The sequence below is a fragment of the Delphinus delphis genome, chromosome 4, assembly GCF_949987515.2.
Source record: "Delphinus delphis chromosome 4, mDelDel1.2, whole genome shotgun sequence".
NCBI classification, from domain to species: domain Eukaryota; kingdom Metazoa; phylum Chordata; class Mammalia; order Artiodactyla; family Delphinidae; genus Delphinus; species Delphinus delphis.
In genome coordinates, this window is record NC_082686.1 from 3783585 (window position 1) to 3799323 (window position 15739).

The 15739-nt window shown below is 49.8% G+C and overlaps 1 protein-coding gene across 1 annotated transcript in view; it reads left to right on the top strand.

Annotated features, from left to right (window-relative positions):
* Positions 1-5521: 5521 nt before the first annotated feature.
* C2CD2 (C2 calcium dependent domain containing 2) overlaps positions 5522-15739 on the top strand; it is a 59290-nt gene continuing 49072 nt past the window's right edge. Inside the window, exon 1 of the mRNA XM_060010281.1 lies at positions 5522-6171. Within this exon, the coding sequence (XP_059866264.1) occupies positions 5899-6171 (273 nt within the window). The 5' untranslated portion in view covers positions 5522-5898. The remainder of the gene's footprint in view (positions 6172-15739) is intronic.

Genomic DNA, 15739 nt, shown 5'->3' on the forward strand with positions numbered 1-15739 from the left:
GTGACTGCCTCCTCCGAAGGACTTTTTCAGTGTATAAAAAAATACGAGGTCAAATATTTTCATTCACAATGTAGGTCCCCGCCTCGGGTGCAAGCAAACTTGCCAGATCCCCTTGCCGTTGGGTAGTTACACAGGAGGCTTAACTGAGCCACCTGGCTGCCATGGAGCTGCCATCTGCATCACATTCCTCCATCCACCCGGTGTGGACACAGAGTCACCCGGACTGCGTCATCAGGGTGGCCCAGGGCAGGCTCTAGGCTGCCAGGCCCTGCCTCTGCCCCCGCCCCCCAGGCCGCCCCGCCTGAATCACCGATGACTCAGGCTCCTCAGTGGCCATCACCAGGGGGAGTGAGGGCACATCCTGTGACTGCTCGCCTCTGGGTGGGAGGTGGACAGCCTGGCAGGCCCTGCGGGGGCTGGGGGCAGGGGCTCGGGCCCTCCTTGATGGGCAGCGCAGGATGGCTGGCTGACTTCCCTGCCATCTTCCCCAGAAAGGGCTTGGGACACAGCAGAAGCGCCACAAGTCCCTCTTGTATGAATGACCCCTGAATGAACTTCCTTCCCCTCTGGGTTTGAAAGAATCCGTGTCTCCCGGACTTCAAAACACAAAAGGCAATTCATCTTCTTTAGACAGATCTTCGCCGGAGCACATGAGAAATGGGACGCCTTCATGTCCAGCTTTTAACATGTTTCTGTTTTTAGCAGAATTTGTTTGCTTTATAATAGTTGATGGAAAGAACACGGGCTTTGGGGTCAACAGCACCTGGGGGCCGCCTCTGGCGCTGCCATTTTCTCGCTGTGTGGCCCTGAGCAAGTGACTCAGCCTCTCTGAACTCAGCTTCCTCACCTTTAACACGGGATGATGCCATCCTTCACATGGCCATGAAAATTAAGCGAGCCCCTCAAGTGGAGCGGCTCCCCAGTGTGCCTGCTGTGAGTGCCTGCAGCCACCCAGCCACACCAGCTGCATGTGGGGAGACCCACTCCCAGGCGCAGTTATGACCTCGCAGAGGGGGCATGCAGGACAGACCATATCTCCATCTCACGCAGCCGGGGCGACTTGCGTGTGGTCTGAACTTCAGACTCAGAAAACTTTCTCACAGCCGTCGTGATGCTGTGATTTGGGGTTAAGACAGTTATGCAGAGGTGCTGCCTTTCTCCCAGGGAAAGCATCACAAAACCTTGAAAATAACCAGCAAGAGGATCCAAGGCCTCTAATGCCTGGAGCAGGCTCCCTGCATTCCCCCCCCCCACCACCGCCCTGTCCACCCACCCCCCCCCCCCCCCCGACCCTTAGGCACAACAGGAAATGGCCCCCAGCCCCCGAGCCTCCGACTGTGGAAATGACTAAGTCCTGCCAATGCAGCCTAGGAGATTGGGTCAAATGTCCCCACGGACCCCACTGCTGAGGGCGTGGGCGCAGATCCAAATCTCAAAAGCGTTTTGCTAAGAAGGAATTCTCGGAATGTCTTCCATCAAGCACTGCCAGAGGAAGCTGCGTGTTTGTCTTCCCAGGTCACCCATCACAGCCCCGCTGGGGCCCAGGCTCCGGTCCATCGGTCCATTGGGGCAGTGCGGGCACAAGGTGATGGTTCAGGCAATCATCTTCCTCACAGTCACGCAGATGGCTGCAGCGTGAGGGAGAAGCATCTCTACCACGTCAGAGACAAACTAGATCTGCCCTTTTCCTCTTCTCGAAATGTAAGATTGGAACTGGAAACTCAATGACACTGTTGGTAAGTGTTTAAGTATCTATCCCAATTTTTTGTTAAGTATTTTTAAAAGCCCATATGAATATCTGGTTCAATGATAATGGATATTTTCTAGTATTGACAAGTATAACTTTGTTTGTAGTTATGAAACATATATGACACTAGACATATTTATTAATTTAAAAAAATGTAACATCATCATAGAACCTCCTGGGCTTGGTAGAGGGAAACATTAAAATACTTCCACAGAATATTACTCAGCCATAAAAAGGAAAGAAATTGTGCCAGTGGCAGAGACGTAGATAGACCTAGAGACTGTCATACAGAGTGAAGTAAGTCAGAAAGAGAAAAACAAATATCGTATATTAAATGCCTATATGTGGAATCTAGAAAAATGGTACAGGTGAGCCTGTCGGCAAAGCAGAAATAGAGACACAGATGTAGAGAACAAACGTGTGGATACCAAGGGGGAAGGGGGTGGGTGGGAGGAATTGGGAGATGGGGATTGACACCATGTATAAAACAGATAACTAGTGAGAACCTACTGTATAGCACAGGGAACTCTACTCAGTGCTCTGAGGTGACCTAAATGGGAAGGAAATCCAAAAAAGAGGGGATATGTGTATACGTATAGATGACTCACTTTGCTGTACAGCAGAAACTAACACCATATTGTAAAGCAACTGAACTCCAATAAAAAAAATAATAATAATAAAAAAGAAGAAGATTAAAAAAAAATCTTTCCACGGAAGACACAGAGATGAACCACCAAAGGGAACAAGGAGCCTTTACTCCTGTTTCGTGTGTGCAGGCTCACAACCAGTTACTGTGGAACATTCCAGAGCGGAATTTGGAAACATAGTTTCTGCTGTCTCCTCATGCAGTAATGGGACCCACCTGGTCTCAGGTTCAGAGTCATGCCTTCCAGAGAATTCCAGGCAGGTGGCTGCCTCTGGGCGATCCAGTAGGTTGATGTGAAGATGGTTTCCCTTGGGCCACAGTATGAGTGACTGGCACCCGTGGGCCCCTCCCCTGCACCCAGACCCTAGACCCCAGCCCCACCTGCTCACAGAAGCTCAGTGCGAGTGCTTGGAGGATTCAAAGCATGGTAGTTTCCTCTGAGGACTGGTTAAAAGCAGCAGACCGCCGGTGTAGAGTGTGATGGACCCCAATCCATTGGAAGGTCTGGTGGGTGACAGCGAGTGTCCTTCCTGGGCAGAGCTGCAGTCTGGCTCCTGGGGTTGAAGGGACACGGGGTGGAGGAGAGGGCAACATACTAGGAGCAGGGACTGTCACCATGTGTGACAGTGGTGAAATGCTACTCTTCCTGGAGACTGAGCTGTCCAGTATCCACTCCAGGCAGTGGATGAATGGGATTGGGCACCGGAGCAGAAGTAAAGGGAGTCTGTTCTCTTCCGTAGGTTTACAAGGTGTTTTAGTTCCTTCCTATTGCACGTTTTGGCCAACTGCATTTTCCTGTAAGCCCATGACGTTCCTCATTTCCCCTCACTTGGCTTCTACACAGAAGTAGTTCAATATTTATATGTTTACCTTCCCTTTGGAAAAACTTACAGCAGTGTGACAAATTCTAAACCCTGGGTGGTTGTTAGTTTACAGTGTGTGACAAAGCCCCTAAATGTGCCAGTGGGGTGAGCATGCGTCGGAGACACCGCCGCAGAGGAATGAAACTGGTTCCACCAGTCACACGGGCTGGGGACGGCTGTCTCCTACCTGCCACACAGCCATGCTAGGCATCGCACATGCGCACACCTGCACTCACCGTCGAACAGGGAGACGAGGAGCCCTGGGTATCCGGTTATCCAGGTTATTCTGGCAACGGGGCCAGCATGACTTGGATTATTCAACTGCATAGATCTGGCTACAGGTCAGAAAATATTAAGATGTTTCTTCCAAATAAGAAGAGATTTCTGAGAAAAGCAGAGCAACTCCTCCCAAATCCTTTACAGCCTGGGGGCTGAAGGACGACTTACAGTTTAAAGGATAGATAACTCGCAGGAAGTTGATAGGATCATTCTATTTCCACTTTCTAATATCAGACCTGCCTAGTAAGGGCTGGTTCTCCCCGGCCCCAGCTCGCCTGGGCAACCTGATGAATTCCCCTCCCTGCCAGCCCTGGTCCTGTTCCCCACTAGGGCTGTCAGTCCACCTACCTCCCAATCCCTTCCTCCTTCTCAAAGAAAATCGGGCCCTCGGGTGTCAACTCCTTCACCCTCTACTGCTGTAGACTCGCCCACCCCATAAACAAGGTCCTGCTGTAGAGCACAGGGAACTATAGTCAACCTCCTGGGATAAAACGTAATGGGGAAGAATGTGAAAAAGAATGTATATACGTATAACAGAATCACCCTGTTGTACAGCAGAAATTAACACAACATTGTAAATCAACTATGCTTCAATAAAATAAATTAAAAAAAAAAACAAACCCTCACTCACCTTCATCTCCTGGCCTCCAGTCTCTAAGCTAGAAATACCCTCTCCTGTGAGGGCCCACACTCTAGGGCTTAGGGTACTGAGCTACATGCAGGCCTCAGGGACTTTGCACACACACACTTCTTCAAATGCCATTACATCCAACCTCCCCCTTTCCAGCCCGGCACCTCACCCTCCTCTTCAGTACTTGGTATCCAGGGCAGATTCGTCACAGCATCTGTGGTTCTCTTTGTTCTACTGCTCCCAGGGTTTTCACGAAATAGCTGTCAATAAATGCCATTAGCCTCTGAACCAGATCCAGACCCTAACCTCCATCGGCCCGACTAGTCCGTCTCCTTAGCAATCTCCCCTCTGAGCCAGGTTGGAAGGCTTCTCTTTACCCACTGCCGTGGCAGAGGGAGGGGCTGGGGAGGAGCCAGTGAGGACCCTCTGCTGCAGTGTCGGGGCCAGAATCCTCACTGATGTTACCAACCAGACAGGCAGACCCTGGCTAGGTAAGAGAAGGCTAAGTGCTCAGGTCTAACCAACCCAATTCAAGGTCAAATCCCTTTCATACAGCCGCAGAACTACAAGCAAATTACTATTTTATGATTCAGGCTTTGCATTAGGCCTTGGAGAATCTCAGGCTAGTGTTTTGAGGCGTTGCCTAATGACAGGGGCTGACTGCAAGGTGAGGGGCGCAGGGAGCGCGCCACACACATGCGCACACACAAACTTCTTAATGGGCATTTTCCTGAGACCCTCCCAGGAGTGATCATGGCAGCTCTTAAAGCGAGGTTCCAGACTTAGGGTGCGAGTGGTGGATTTCTAGGGGCTTTCCAAGTATGTTAAAACCGGACAACTGTCTTTTGCTGGTGGGCAGATGGCGATCCTAGAAATCACCCTTTCACACGCACAGGCGCGCGCACACACATGCACGCACACGCGTGCACACACGCGCACACAGGCTCACGGAAGCCCCGCCAGCCCGCCCCACTGTAGCCCTGGGGTTGGGCTGACTAATTGGAAAGTCCCGCGCTTTCGCGTCTCCACGCCGGAGACAGGTCCGCGCAGGAGGATGCAGCGCCGGGCGCACACGCGGCCACCGCGCAGCCATGGTCCGGGCGAAGGCGCCGGAGGTGGCAGGCGGCGCGCGCACACGGCCGGCGGGGGCCGAGGCCGCAGCGGGGGCGGGGTCGGCAGGGGAGCTGGGCGCTGGGCCTTTCAAGGGGCGGGCGGGGCGGGCTGCGGGAAGCCGGGAGCCGGGAGCGGCGGGGACGACCCGGGCTCAGGGAAGGCCCAGGCCCCGCCCCGCCCCCGCCCCACCCCGCAGGCCGCGCCCCTTCCCCCGCCCCGCGGCCCCGCCCCTCCTCCGGCCGCCGCTGGGCCGCGGGCGGGACGCCTGGGGCGGCGCGCTGGAGGAAAGGCGCCCGGCCACGGCCCCGGGAACTACCAGACGCCCGAGTCGGGAACGCGGGACGCCGCGTCCCCATTTGCTAGGGGAGGCGCAGTCCCGGGCCGTGGCCGTCGTGAGGCGGCTGGGCTTTTCCTCCCGCTCACCCTGCCCGCCGGCCTCTCGGCGCCCGGGGCCCGCGTCGCCAGCCGCCTGGATCCGCCCGCCGCGCCCCCTCCCCGCCCCCCGCGAGCCCCGGCCGGCCGCGAGCTGATGTCCTGAGCTCGCCGCCCGCGGGCTGTGCGCCCGGCCAGGGGCTGCCTGGGAAGTTGGGGCGAGGCGCGCCGGGTATGCGCCATCACCATGTCCCGCCTGGACTCGTGGCTCGGTGAGGTCCAGTGGCTGGGCTTGGTGGCGCTCTTCGTCGTGGCCTTGGGCACTGTGGGCCTGTACCTGGCGCAGTGGGCGCTGGCCAGGGCGCGACCCCGCTCCCCGAGGCGGGCGGCGGAGCCCGGCGAGGGCCAGCGCCCCGAGCCGGATGCGCTGCTCGCCTGGATCGTGACGCTGAGCATCTGGAGGAAGCAGTGGCAGGCCGCCTGGGTGGCCGCCCTGAACGATGAGGCCAAACGGAGAGCGGTGAGTTTCCGTGAGGGCCGGTCATGCTGCGGGGTCGGGCGCGGTGATCTCGGGGCGCGGGTTCAGAGCAGAGCTCTCCTTCCCTGGAGGCTCGCCACAGCCCTTGACTGATTCGAGGGGCAGAGCATCCTTGAAAGTTAGGAGAAAGACCCTGAAGACTGGAGGACCCTTGATGGGGAATCAAGACAAAATGATTCGATTTTATTAACCAGACGTGAGGTGTGCCAGGCCCTAGGCTCCACTGGAGGGACAGACTGGCTGTTGGAGAGACTTTTCGGGGTGCCCCTTCCCCTTCAGGCTCATACTTGCCTTTCCTGGCGTCCCAGGTGGATTCCCGTATTCAGGTGGACACCGAACTGCGTTTGCACCTGAATAACTGTGAACCAAATATGCTTCCACGTACAGAGCTGAATTTCGCCCAGCGTGTTATTTCCAGAAGGTTTGCATTCCTTGGCATTTAAAATTAGTGACCGTTGAGGGCTAGCCACTCGCCAGACATGTACTGGGGGCTTCAGGTACGTCTGTCATCTCTGAATCCTCGCAATTCCTGCAACAGAGGCGTTGTCAACATTTTACAGGTGGGGAAACTGAGGCCTGGAAAGGTTAAGTGATCCGCCCAAGGTCACACAGCCTGTGGGTGGCAGAGCTGGGATTTGAACCCACCTATCTCCTACCTCAAAGCTCAGGGGCTTATGACGGAGCTCTGCTACCTCATGCTCCTGTGGTTATGTTTCTTGTCTGGTTAATGACTGGGTGACTTATTTTTGCTTCTAAGACATCTTGGTTTAATGACAAGCTCCTGGCGTCTGCTATTTCTAGGTGTTCCATAGGAGGAATGGGGGCCTGGGGGGTTTGGGGTACCTCCCAGTCTTCGCCTGTCCTGATGGCTCCCAGGTGTACCGCATTCCGCCACCTGCTTGGGAACTCAGTGGAGAAGCCTGTGGTGCTTCGCTTTGGAAATAGTGAATGCTGTGTGTCTGGACCATCAACCTTCAAAATATTCCACGGTGGGCCCTCTGTGTGGTCTTTGCGCATGGCCTTGACTGACTCACATAGCCACGGGTTTAAAAAACAAAATAGCTTTGAGTGTGAATGAGCATAAATCCAACAAAAGACCGTGTTCTGAACCCTGGGGAAAAAAAAAATAACCGTAACCTTTGGATGAAAAAAGCCTTCAAGGTCATTTGACTGCCGTCTGCCTCGGTGCCTGGAGTCCGTGCCGTGGCCGCCAGAACCGGACAGCTCTTCGGGGGGGCCACCCCACCTCTTGTGGGAGCCCCTAAAGCCACGTGACCTCACCTATGTGAGCAAACACAGCTTTGTTTCCCCACGAAGCTGCTGTCATTGATCCCTGGTTGACCTGGTGTCCAGGGCCTGCGTTCCGGGGCTGAGTGCACTGCAGGCTGGAGTTGTGAGCGGGTGAAAGCCTTGTCCCAGCTGGATGAGACAGGGCGCGTGACATGGGCCACTGATTCTGCTTCTCAGCCTTTCGTGAGCTGTAACATGCGTGTTGGTGTGGGGCGAATGATCTGTAGGGTCCTGGTCGTCCCCCTGGGACTCCTGAGAGGGTCAGGCAGAGGCACGAGCCTCCCTCCTGTAAGTCTGGGACAGTCCTGCTTAAACCATTCTGCCGTGTTCGTGACATTTCCTGATTGGCTTAGAAACTATGATTGCCTTCGATATAATGCTTCCAGATTACCCTCTTGCCTGGAGCCCTCAGAGAGAAAGGAGGATATCCCTGCTCTGGAATTTTTCTGCAGCCGGTCGGGTAAGGCTGAGAACTGAAGCAAATACCTGAAGGTTTCGGAGGCAAACCTGTCTCCCTACTCACTTGAATCCGTGTGGGAGGAGAGAGGGCCCTTGGCTCAGGGGGCGGGGAGAGATCTGGCTCCTTTGCACCTTCTCCGTTCTCTGCTATTCGCCATGCACTGCAGAGTCTTCGACACCAGTTTTTCCAGAGCTCCTGCCCGGAAGGGGCAATAATGTACTGGGTTTAAGCTCAAGGCAGCCCTGAGTCTCCTCTGACAGTAGACTGGGTCTGACTGTGGTGTCAGGTGCGTGTGTGTGTGTGTGTGTGTGTGTGTGTATGTGCGCGCGCGTGTGTGTGCATGTGTGTGCGTGTGTGCGTGCGTGTGTACGTGTGTGTGCGTGTGTGTGATGGGGGGAGGGAATTGCTGGCGTCACTTTGCTCTCCCTGGTGCCTGGAAATGTTGCTCGATTTGAATTCAGATGGAACGTTCTGCAGGCTGATAGGATCTGGGTAACTCCTGCCCTGGCCTTGGCATACCTCTCCCCTGTCCTGGGCCATCCCGACCGCGACACTCATGACAGCGTGGGTGAGCAGTCCCTGGTGTTCCGTTAGCGGCTGTCCTGACCTGGCAGCCAGCCCTGCGGAGTCTCCCTCTGCCCTGCCTCCAACACGATTTCCACTAATCCCCGATTAGGGTTGACCCTCCAAGCCCGCACTCAGCCCGGCGAGCCACAGCTTAGCGTCCCCCTTCTGCCCCGACCCTGTCCTGTTATCTGTCTGCCCTGGCCCGGGAGGAGACCACTTCTCTGCCTATCGCGCTGGGGGATTGGCGGTAACTCAGGCATGTCCAGCGTCTTCCGTGCGAGGTGGGATTCTCTCCTGAATGGAGCGACTCCTCCCATTCTGTTTTACTCCAGCTTGTGTTTTAGGACTGCAAGGAACCCTAAACCCTTCTCGCAGCACCTCTTGCTTCTCCGAAAGGCGAGACTGAGGCCCACGGGCTAGAGAGACTTGCCAGGGTTGACCTAGACCCTGGGCTGGGGGGTTTTCCTGGTCCATCCACATCTGCAGTCATGGTCCCCTGTGGGCAGCAGACTTGACTTTGAGACCCAAATGTTTCCTTTAGTTGCGGTCCAGCAAGAAAGGATAAAAGGGTGCGATTGTTTAATGCATCATCCCTAACAAAGGGGCTCCTATCTCCTAGGAGCTGAGGGTGGGTCAGTAGCTTGTGGAGTCTCCTTTGGCCCCGGATGACCAGGGACTGTGGCACTGCAGGTTCCCTGTGTCAGAGGGCCCCTGGGATTGTAACCCTCACTCTGAGTAATTAGAATGGTGAATTGGAGAGACAGGTGAGGAGACCGCGGCTGCTCTGCCAGCTGGTCGGGCTGATGCCAGGTGTTTGGGGAACACTGGCGAATTGCCTAGAGAGCTTTGAAAAAATACACATGCCTGCTCCCTCCCCCGCTTCAGACTCAGGAAGTTGTTGGGGGCGCAGGGAGCTTCCTATATTGTTCACAAGTTCCCCGAGCTAGCCCCTCACTAGTGAGAAGCTGCTGGGTACACACAGTGTCCGTAAGCCAGCCAGCAGTCAGTCAGTCAGGTCCCCCTCACCCCACGTCTCTCCACTCTGCCATCGCAAACACCTAATTCCAGCTGATCTGATGGCGGTTCGGTCCCAGAGAACAGAAAGTTCCCGGAACTGGCTCAGTCACCAGACTGGGAACTAATGCTGTATTATTTAAAGGCAACAGCTGAGGTTTTCCCTTTGGTTCCCCTGCATTTATTTACATGAACATTTACAAAGTGGTTTGGGGCGACAGTCACCCCAGCAGTGGTCCACATCTGGTGGCTCCAGTGTTGCCGTTTCCACAGCAGGTCACCAGCTATGGAAGCCAGTGTGCCCATGGTCCCCTGCCCCCTCCGGGTGGGCTGGACAGCGCCTTCCTCCCAAGGCTGCGGCTGTTGGGACCACGTGCGGGGAACAGCATTCTGAGAGTGAGGGCCACGTTCTGGACTTGTCCAGCAGGCCCAGGCCCCGGGTGGGGAGGGTTAACAGAGTTGTTTGTCTCTTTAGTCTTTTGCCCCAGGATTTTTTTCAGAGGAATGTTTTAAATGCAAATGACCGAGACTGTAGGACAATTTGTGGTCTTTGTGGGAAGAAAAAAAAAAAATGTCCTGTGAACTTAGAACATGTTATTAATAGCTCTGACTCGTATAGGAGGTGTGGCAACTTGAAAAGTAAACAAAGTGACAAGACTTGGGAGTTTCCTTATTCTATAATGAGCTCCCTTCCTGCGCTGCTCCCAAAAATTCAAGCTCCTTGACCACCCACGGTGGCCACAGTCTAAGTCAGCTGGTAAGAGTGGGAAGGCACTCTCTGCCTGACCCCCAAACCGGTCTCCTTTCCATTGCTCAAACATTCAGTGTTCTCTCCTCTGTGGTATCTTCCCACAAGGCATTTCTTGTGTCTCCAACATTATTTAACCTTTCTCCTTATTGAACTCCTGTCAGTATTTCAGGTCTCAGCACAGGGGTCGCTGACCTTCTGCTGCCCCACCCTCTCCCCAGCAGGACCCTGTGGTCACTGGTGCCCTCATCAGCTCCCGGGATTGTGAGGGAGGCCAGAGCCCTGTCCGTCCAGGCACAGCGCACCCGGTGCCCAGCGCACGGCTGGCTTGGGCCAGGTGGCGATTGGAGCATGAATAACAGGCCCTGTTAGAAACTTGTCGCTGGAAGGGGACAAACGGTGGAGATGCGCATCACCCCGTCTGGACACAGGCCTCCCCTGCTTGGGAGCTGGCCAGGCCTGGGCCGAACAAGCTGTTTAATGTGCTTTGTTTTTCACTTCTAAAGAATCAACATTAAAGGAGGCTCACTGATGACTTTGCAAACTGTCAATAGAAACGAGGAGTAGATGCCAGTTCAGGTTGTTCTTTGCATTCACCCATTCTCTCAGCAAGACGGGAATTCAGGGGAAGGAAGAGTGGGTGTAGTGTTAGTGTCAACTAAAACGCAGCATCCACTCCTGTCAGCCCCTTGTGGGTTGCTGAGGAGGGAAGGGACCTCTTGAGCCACTCGGAAGAGCTGTGTGGCCACTGCTTAGGCTGGAAGGCAGCTCTGGGGCTGTGTGACCTTGGGCAAGCCCTGACCTCTCTGTGCTTCATCCGTGGAAGAGGATAAGTTTGGGTTCAGTCTGGAAAGCAGCATCCACTCCAGATGCGACGAGATCTGTGCGAGGCCTTTAGTCAATAGAGTCAACAAAGATGGGCTGCTTTCTTGTAACATCTTCCTTAAAAAAAAAAAAGCTTTAAATTTTTTACTGCTTTTAGATTTAGAGAGAAGTTTCAAAAATAATTCAGTTTCCATACTTTCCTCAGCCAGCCTTGCATAACCATAGCACAAGAGCAGAACCAAGAAATTAACATTGGTACAATGTCACTATAATATAGTATAATGATACTAACACTGTAAAAATATGAGAAATTAACATTGGTATAATGTTACTATGTTTCATAGTACAATCATATTATCATTGTAGCCTATAAGAAATTAATATTGGCACAATGTTACTATATTTTATAATGAAATGATATTAACATTGTAACAGTACAAGAAATTAACAGAAGTTTTTAACTAAACTGAAGACCCTACTTTTTTTTCTTTTTTAACATCTTTGTTGGAATATAATTGCTTTACAATGTTGTGTTAGTTTCTGCTGTATAACAGAGTGAATCAGCTATATGTACACATATATCCCCATATCCCCTCCCTCTTGCGTCTCCCTCCCACCCTCTCTATCCCACCCCTCTAGGTGGTCACAAAGCACCGAGCTGATATCCCTGTGCGATGCAGCTGCTTCCCAATAGCTATGTATTTTACATTTGGTAATGTATATATGTCCCTGCCACTCTCTCACTTCGTCCCAGCTTACCCTTCCCCCTCCCCATGTCCTCAAGTCCATTCTCTACTTCTGTGTCTTTATTCCTGTCCTGCCCCTAGGTTCATCAGAACCATGTTTTTTTTTTTTTTTTAGATTCCATATATTTGTGTTAGCATATGGTATTTGCTTTTCTCTTTCTGACTTACTTCACTCTGTTTGACACACTCTAGGTCCATCCACCTCACTACAAATAACTCAATTTCCTTTCTTTTTATGGCTGAGTAACATTCCATTGTATATATGTGCCACATCTTCTTTCTCCATTCGTCTGTCGACGGACACTTAGGTTGCTTCCATGTCCTGGCCATTGTAAATAGTGCTGCAATGAACATTGTGGTACATGACTCTTTTTGAATTATGGTTTTCTCTGGGTGTAGGCCGAGTAGTGGGATTGCTGGGTCATATGGTAGTTCTATTTTTAGTTTTTTAAGGACCTTCATACTGTTCTCCATAGTGGCTGTATCAATTTACATTCCCACCAACAGTGCAAGAGGGTTCCCCTTTCTCCACACCCTCTCCAGCATTTATTGTTTCTAGATTTTTTGATGATGGCCATTCTGACAGGTGTGGGATGATATCTCATTGTAGTTTTGATTTGCATTTCTCTAATGATTAGTGATGTTTCATGTGTTTGTTGGCAGTCTGTATATCTTCTTTGGAGAAATGTCTGTTCAGGTCTTCTGCCCATTTTTGGATTGGGTTGTCTGTTTTCTTGATATTGAGCTGCATGAGCTGCTTGTAAATTTTGGAGATTAATCCTTTGTCAGTTGTTTGGTTGGAAATATTTTCTCCCATTCTGAGGGTTGTCTTTTCATCTTGTTTATGGTTTCCTTTGCTCTGCAAAAGCTTTTAAGTTTCATTAGGTCCCATTTGTTTATTTTTGTTTTTATTTCCATTTCTCTAGGAGGTGGGTCAAAAAGGATCTTGCTGTGATTTATGTCAAAGATTGTTCTTCCTATGTTTTCCTCTAAGAGTTGTATAGTGTCTGGCCTTACATTTAGGTCTTTAGTCCATTTTGAGTTTATTTATGTGTATGGTGTTAGGCAGTGTTCTAATTTCATTCTTTTACATGTAGCTGTCCAGTTTTCCCAGCACCACTTATTGATGAGGCTGTGTTTTCTCCATTGTATATTTTTGCCTCCTTTATCAAAAATAAGGTGACCATAGGGCTTCCCTGGTGGCGCAGTGGTTGAGAGTCCACCTGCCAATGCAGGGGGCATGGGTTCGTGCCCCGGTCCGGGAAGATCCCACATGCCGTGGAGTGGCTGGGCCCGTGAGCCATGGCCGCTGAGCCTGTGCGTCCGGAGCCTGTGCTCTGCAACGGGAGAGGCCACAACAATGAGAGGCCCGCGTACTGCAAAAAAAAAAAAAAAAGGTGACCATATGTGCGTGGGTTTATCTCTGGGCTTTCTATCCTGTTCCATTGATCTATATTTCTGTTTTTGTGCTAGTACCATACTATCTTGATTACTGTAGCTTTGTAGTATGATCTGAAGTCAGGGAGCCGGATTCCTCCAGCTCCGTTTTTCTTTCTCAAGATTGCTTTGGCTATTCGGGGTCTTTTATGTTTCCATACAAATTGTGACATTTTTTGTTCTAGTTCTGTGAAAAATGCCATTGGTAGTTTGATAGGGATTGCAATGATACTACCCAAAGATTGCTTTGGGTAGTATAGTCATTTTCACAATGTTGATTCTTCCAATCCAAGGACATGGTATATCTCTCCATCTGTTTGTATCATTTTTAATTTCTTTCATCAGTGTCTTATAGTTTTCTGCATACAGGTCTTTTGTCTCTTTAGGTAGGTTTATTCCTAGGTATTTTATTCTTTTTGTTGCAGTGGTAAATGGGAGTGTTTCCTTAATTTCTCTTTGAGATTTTTCATTATTAGCATATAAGAATGCAAGAGATTTCTGTGCATTAATTTTGTATCCTGCTACTTTACCAAATTCTTTGATTAGCACTAGTAGTTTTCTGGTAGCATCTTTAGGATTCTCTATGTATAGTATCATGTCATCTGCAAACAGTGACAGCTTTACTCCTTCTTTTCTGATTTGGATTCCTTTTATTTCTCTTTCTTCTCTGATTGCTGTGGCTAAAACTTCCAAAACTGTGTTGAATAATAGTGGTGAGAGTGGGCATCCTTGTCTTGTTCCTGATTTTAGGGGGAATGATTTCTGTTTTTTACCATTGAGAATGATGTTGGCTGTGGGTTTGTCATATATGGCCTTTATTATGTTGAGGTAAGTTCCCTCTATGCCTACCCTCTGGAGAGTTTTTATCATAAATGGGTGTTGAATTTTGTCAAAAGCTTTTTCTGCATCTATTAAGATTATCATATGGTTTTTATCCTTCAGTTTGTTCATATGGTTTATCACATTGATTGATTTGCATATATTGAAGAATCCTTGCATTCCTGGAATAACCCCCACTTGATCATAATGTATGATCCTTTTAATGTGCTGTTGGGTTCTGTTTGCTAGTATTTTGTTGAGGATTTTTGCATCTACGTTCATCAGTGATATTGGCCTGTAGTTTTCTTTCTTTGTGACATCTTTGTCTGGTTTTGGTATCAGGGTGATGGTGGCCTTGTAGAATGAGTTTGGGAATGTTCCTCCCTCTGCTATATTTTGGAAGAGGTTGAGAAGGATAGGTGTTAGCTCTTCTCTAAAGGTTTGATAGAATTCACCTGTGAAGCCATCTGGTGCTGGGCTTTTGTTTGTTGGAAGATTTTCAATCACAGTTTCAATTTCAGTGCTTGTGATTAGTCTGTTTATATTTTCTGTTTCTTCCTGGTTCAGTCGTGGAAGGTTGTGCTTTTCTAAGAATTTGTCCATTTCTTCCAGGTTGTCCATTTTATTGGCATAGAGTTGCTTGTAGTAATCTCTCATGATCCTTTGTATTTCTGCAGTGTCAGTTGTTGCTTCTCCTTTTTCTTGTCTAATTCTGTTGACTTGAGTCTTCTCCCTTTTTTTCTTATTGAGTCTGGCTAGTGGTTTATCAATTTTGTTTATCTTCTCAAAGAACCAGCTTTTAGTTTTATTGGTCTCTGCTGTCGTTTCCTTCATTTCTTTTTCATTTATTTCTCATCTGATCTTTATGATTTCTTTCCTTCTGGTAACTTTTGGGCTTTTTTGTTCTTCTTCCTCTAATTGCTTTAGGTGTAAGGTTAGGTTGTTTATTTGAGGTGTTTCTTGTTTTTTTGAGGTAGGATTGTATTGCTTTAAACTTCCCTCTTAGAACTGCTTTTGCTGCATCCCATAGATTTTGGGTTGTCGTGTTTTCATTGTCATTTGTTTCTAGGTATTTTTTGATTTCTTCTTTGGTTTCTTCAGTGATCTCTTGGTTATTTAGTAACATATTGTTTATCCTCCATGTGTTTGTATTTTTTACACTTTTTTTCCCTGTAATTGATATCTAGTCTCATAGCATTGTGATCAGAAAAGATACTTGATACAATTTCAATTTTCTTAAATTTACCAAGGCTTGGTTTGTGACCCAAGATATAATCTATCCTGGAAAATGTTCCATGGGCACTTGAGAAGAAAATGTATCCTGTTGTTTTTTGGATGGAATGTCCTATAAATATCAATTAAGTCCATCTTGTCTAATGGGTCATTTAAAGCTTGAATTCCCTTGTTTATTTTCTGTTTGGATGATCTGTCCATTGGTGAAAGTGAGGTGTTAAAGTCCCCTACAATTATTGTGTTACTGTCGATTTCCGCTTTTATGGCTGTTAGCATTTGCCTTATGTATTGAGGTGCTCCTGTGTTGGGTGCATAAATATTTACAATTGTTATATCTTCTTCTTAGATCGATCCCTTGATCATTATGTAGTGTCCTTCTTTGTCTCTTGTAATAGTCTTTATTTTAAAGTC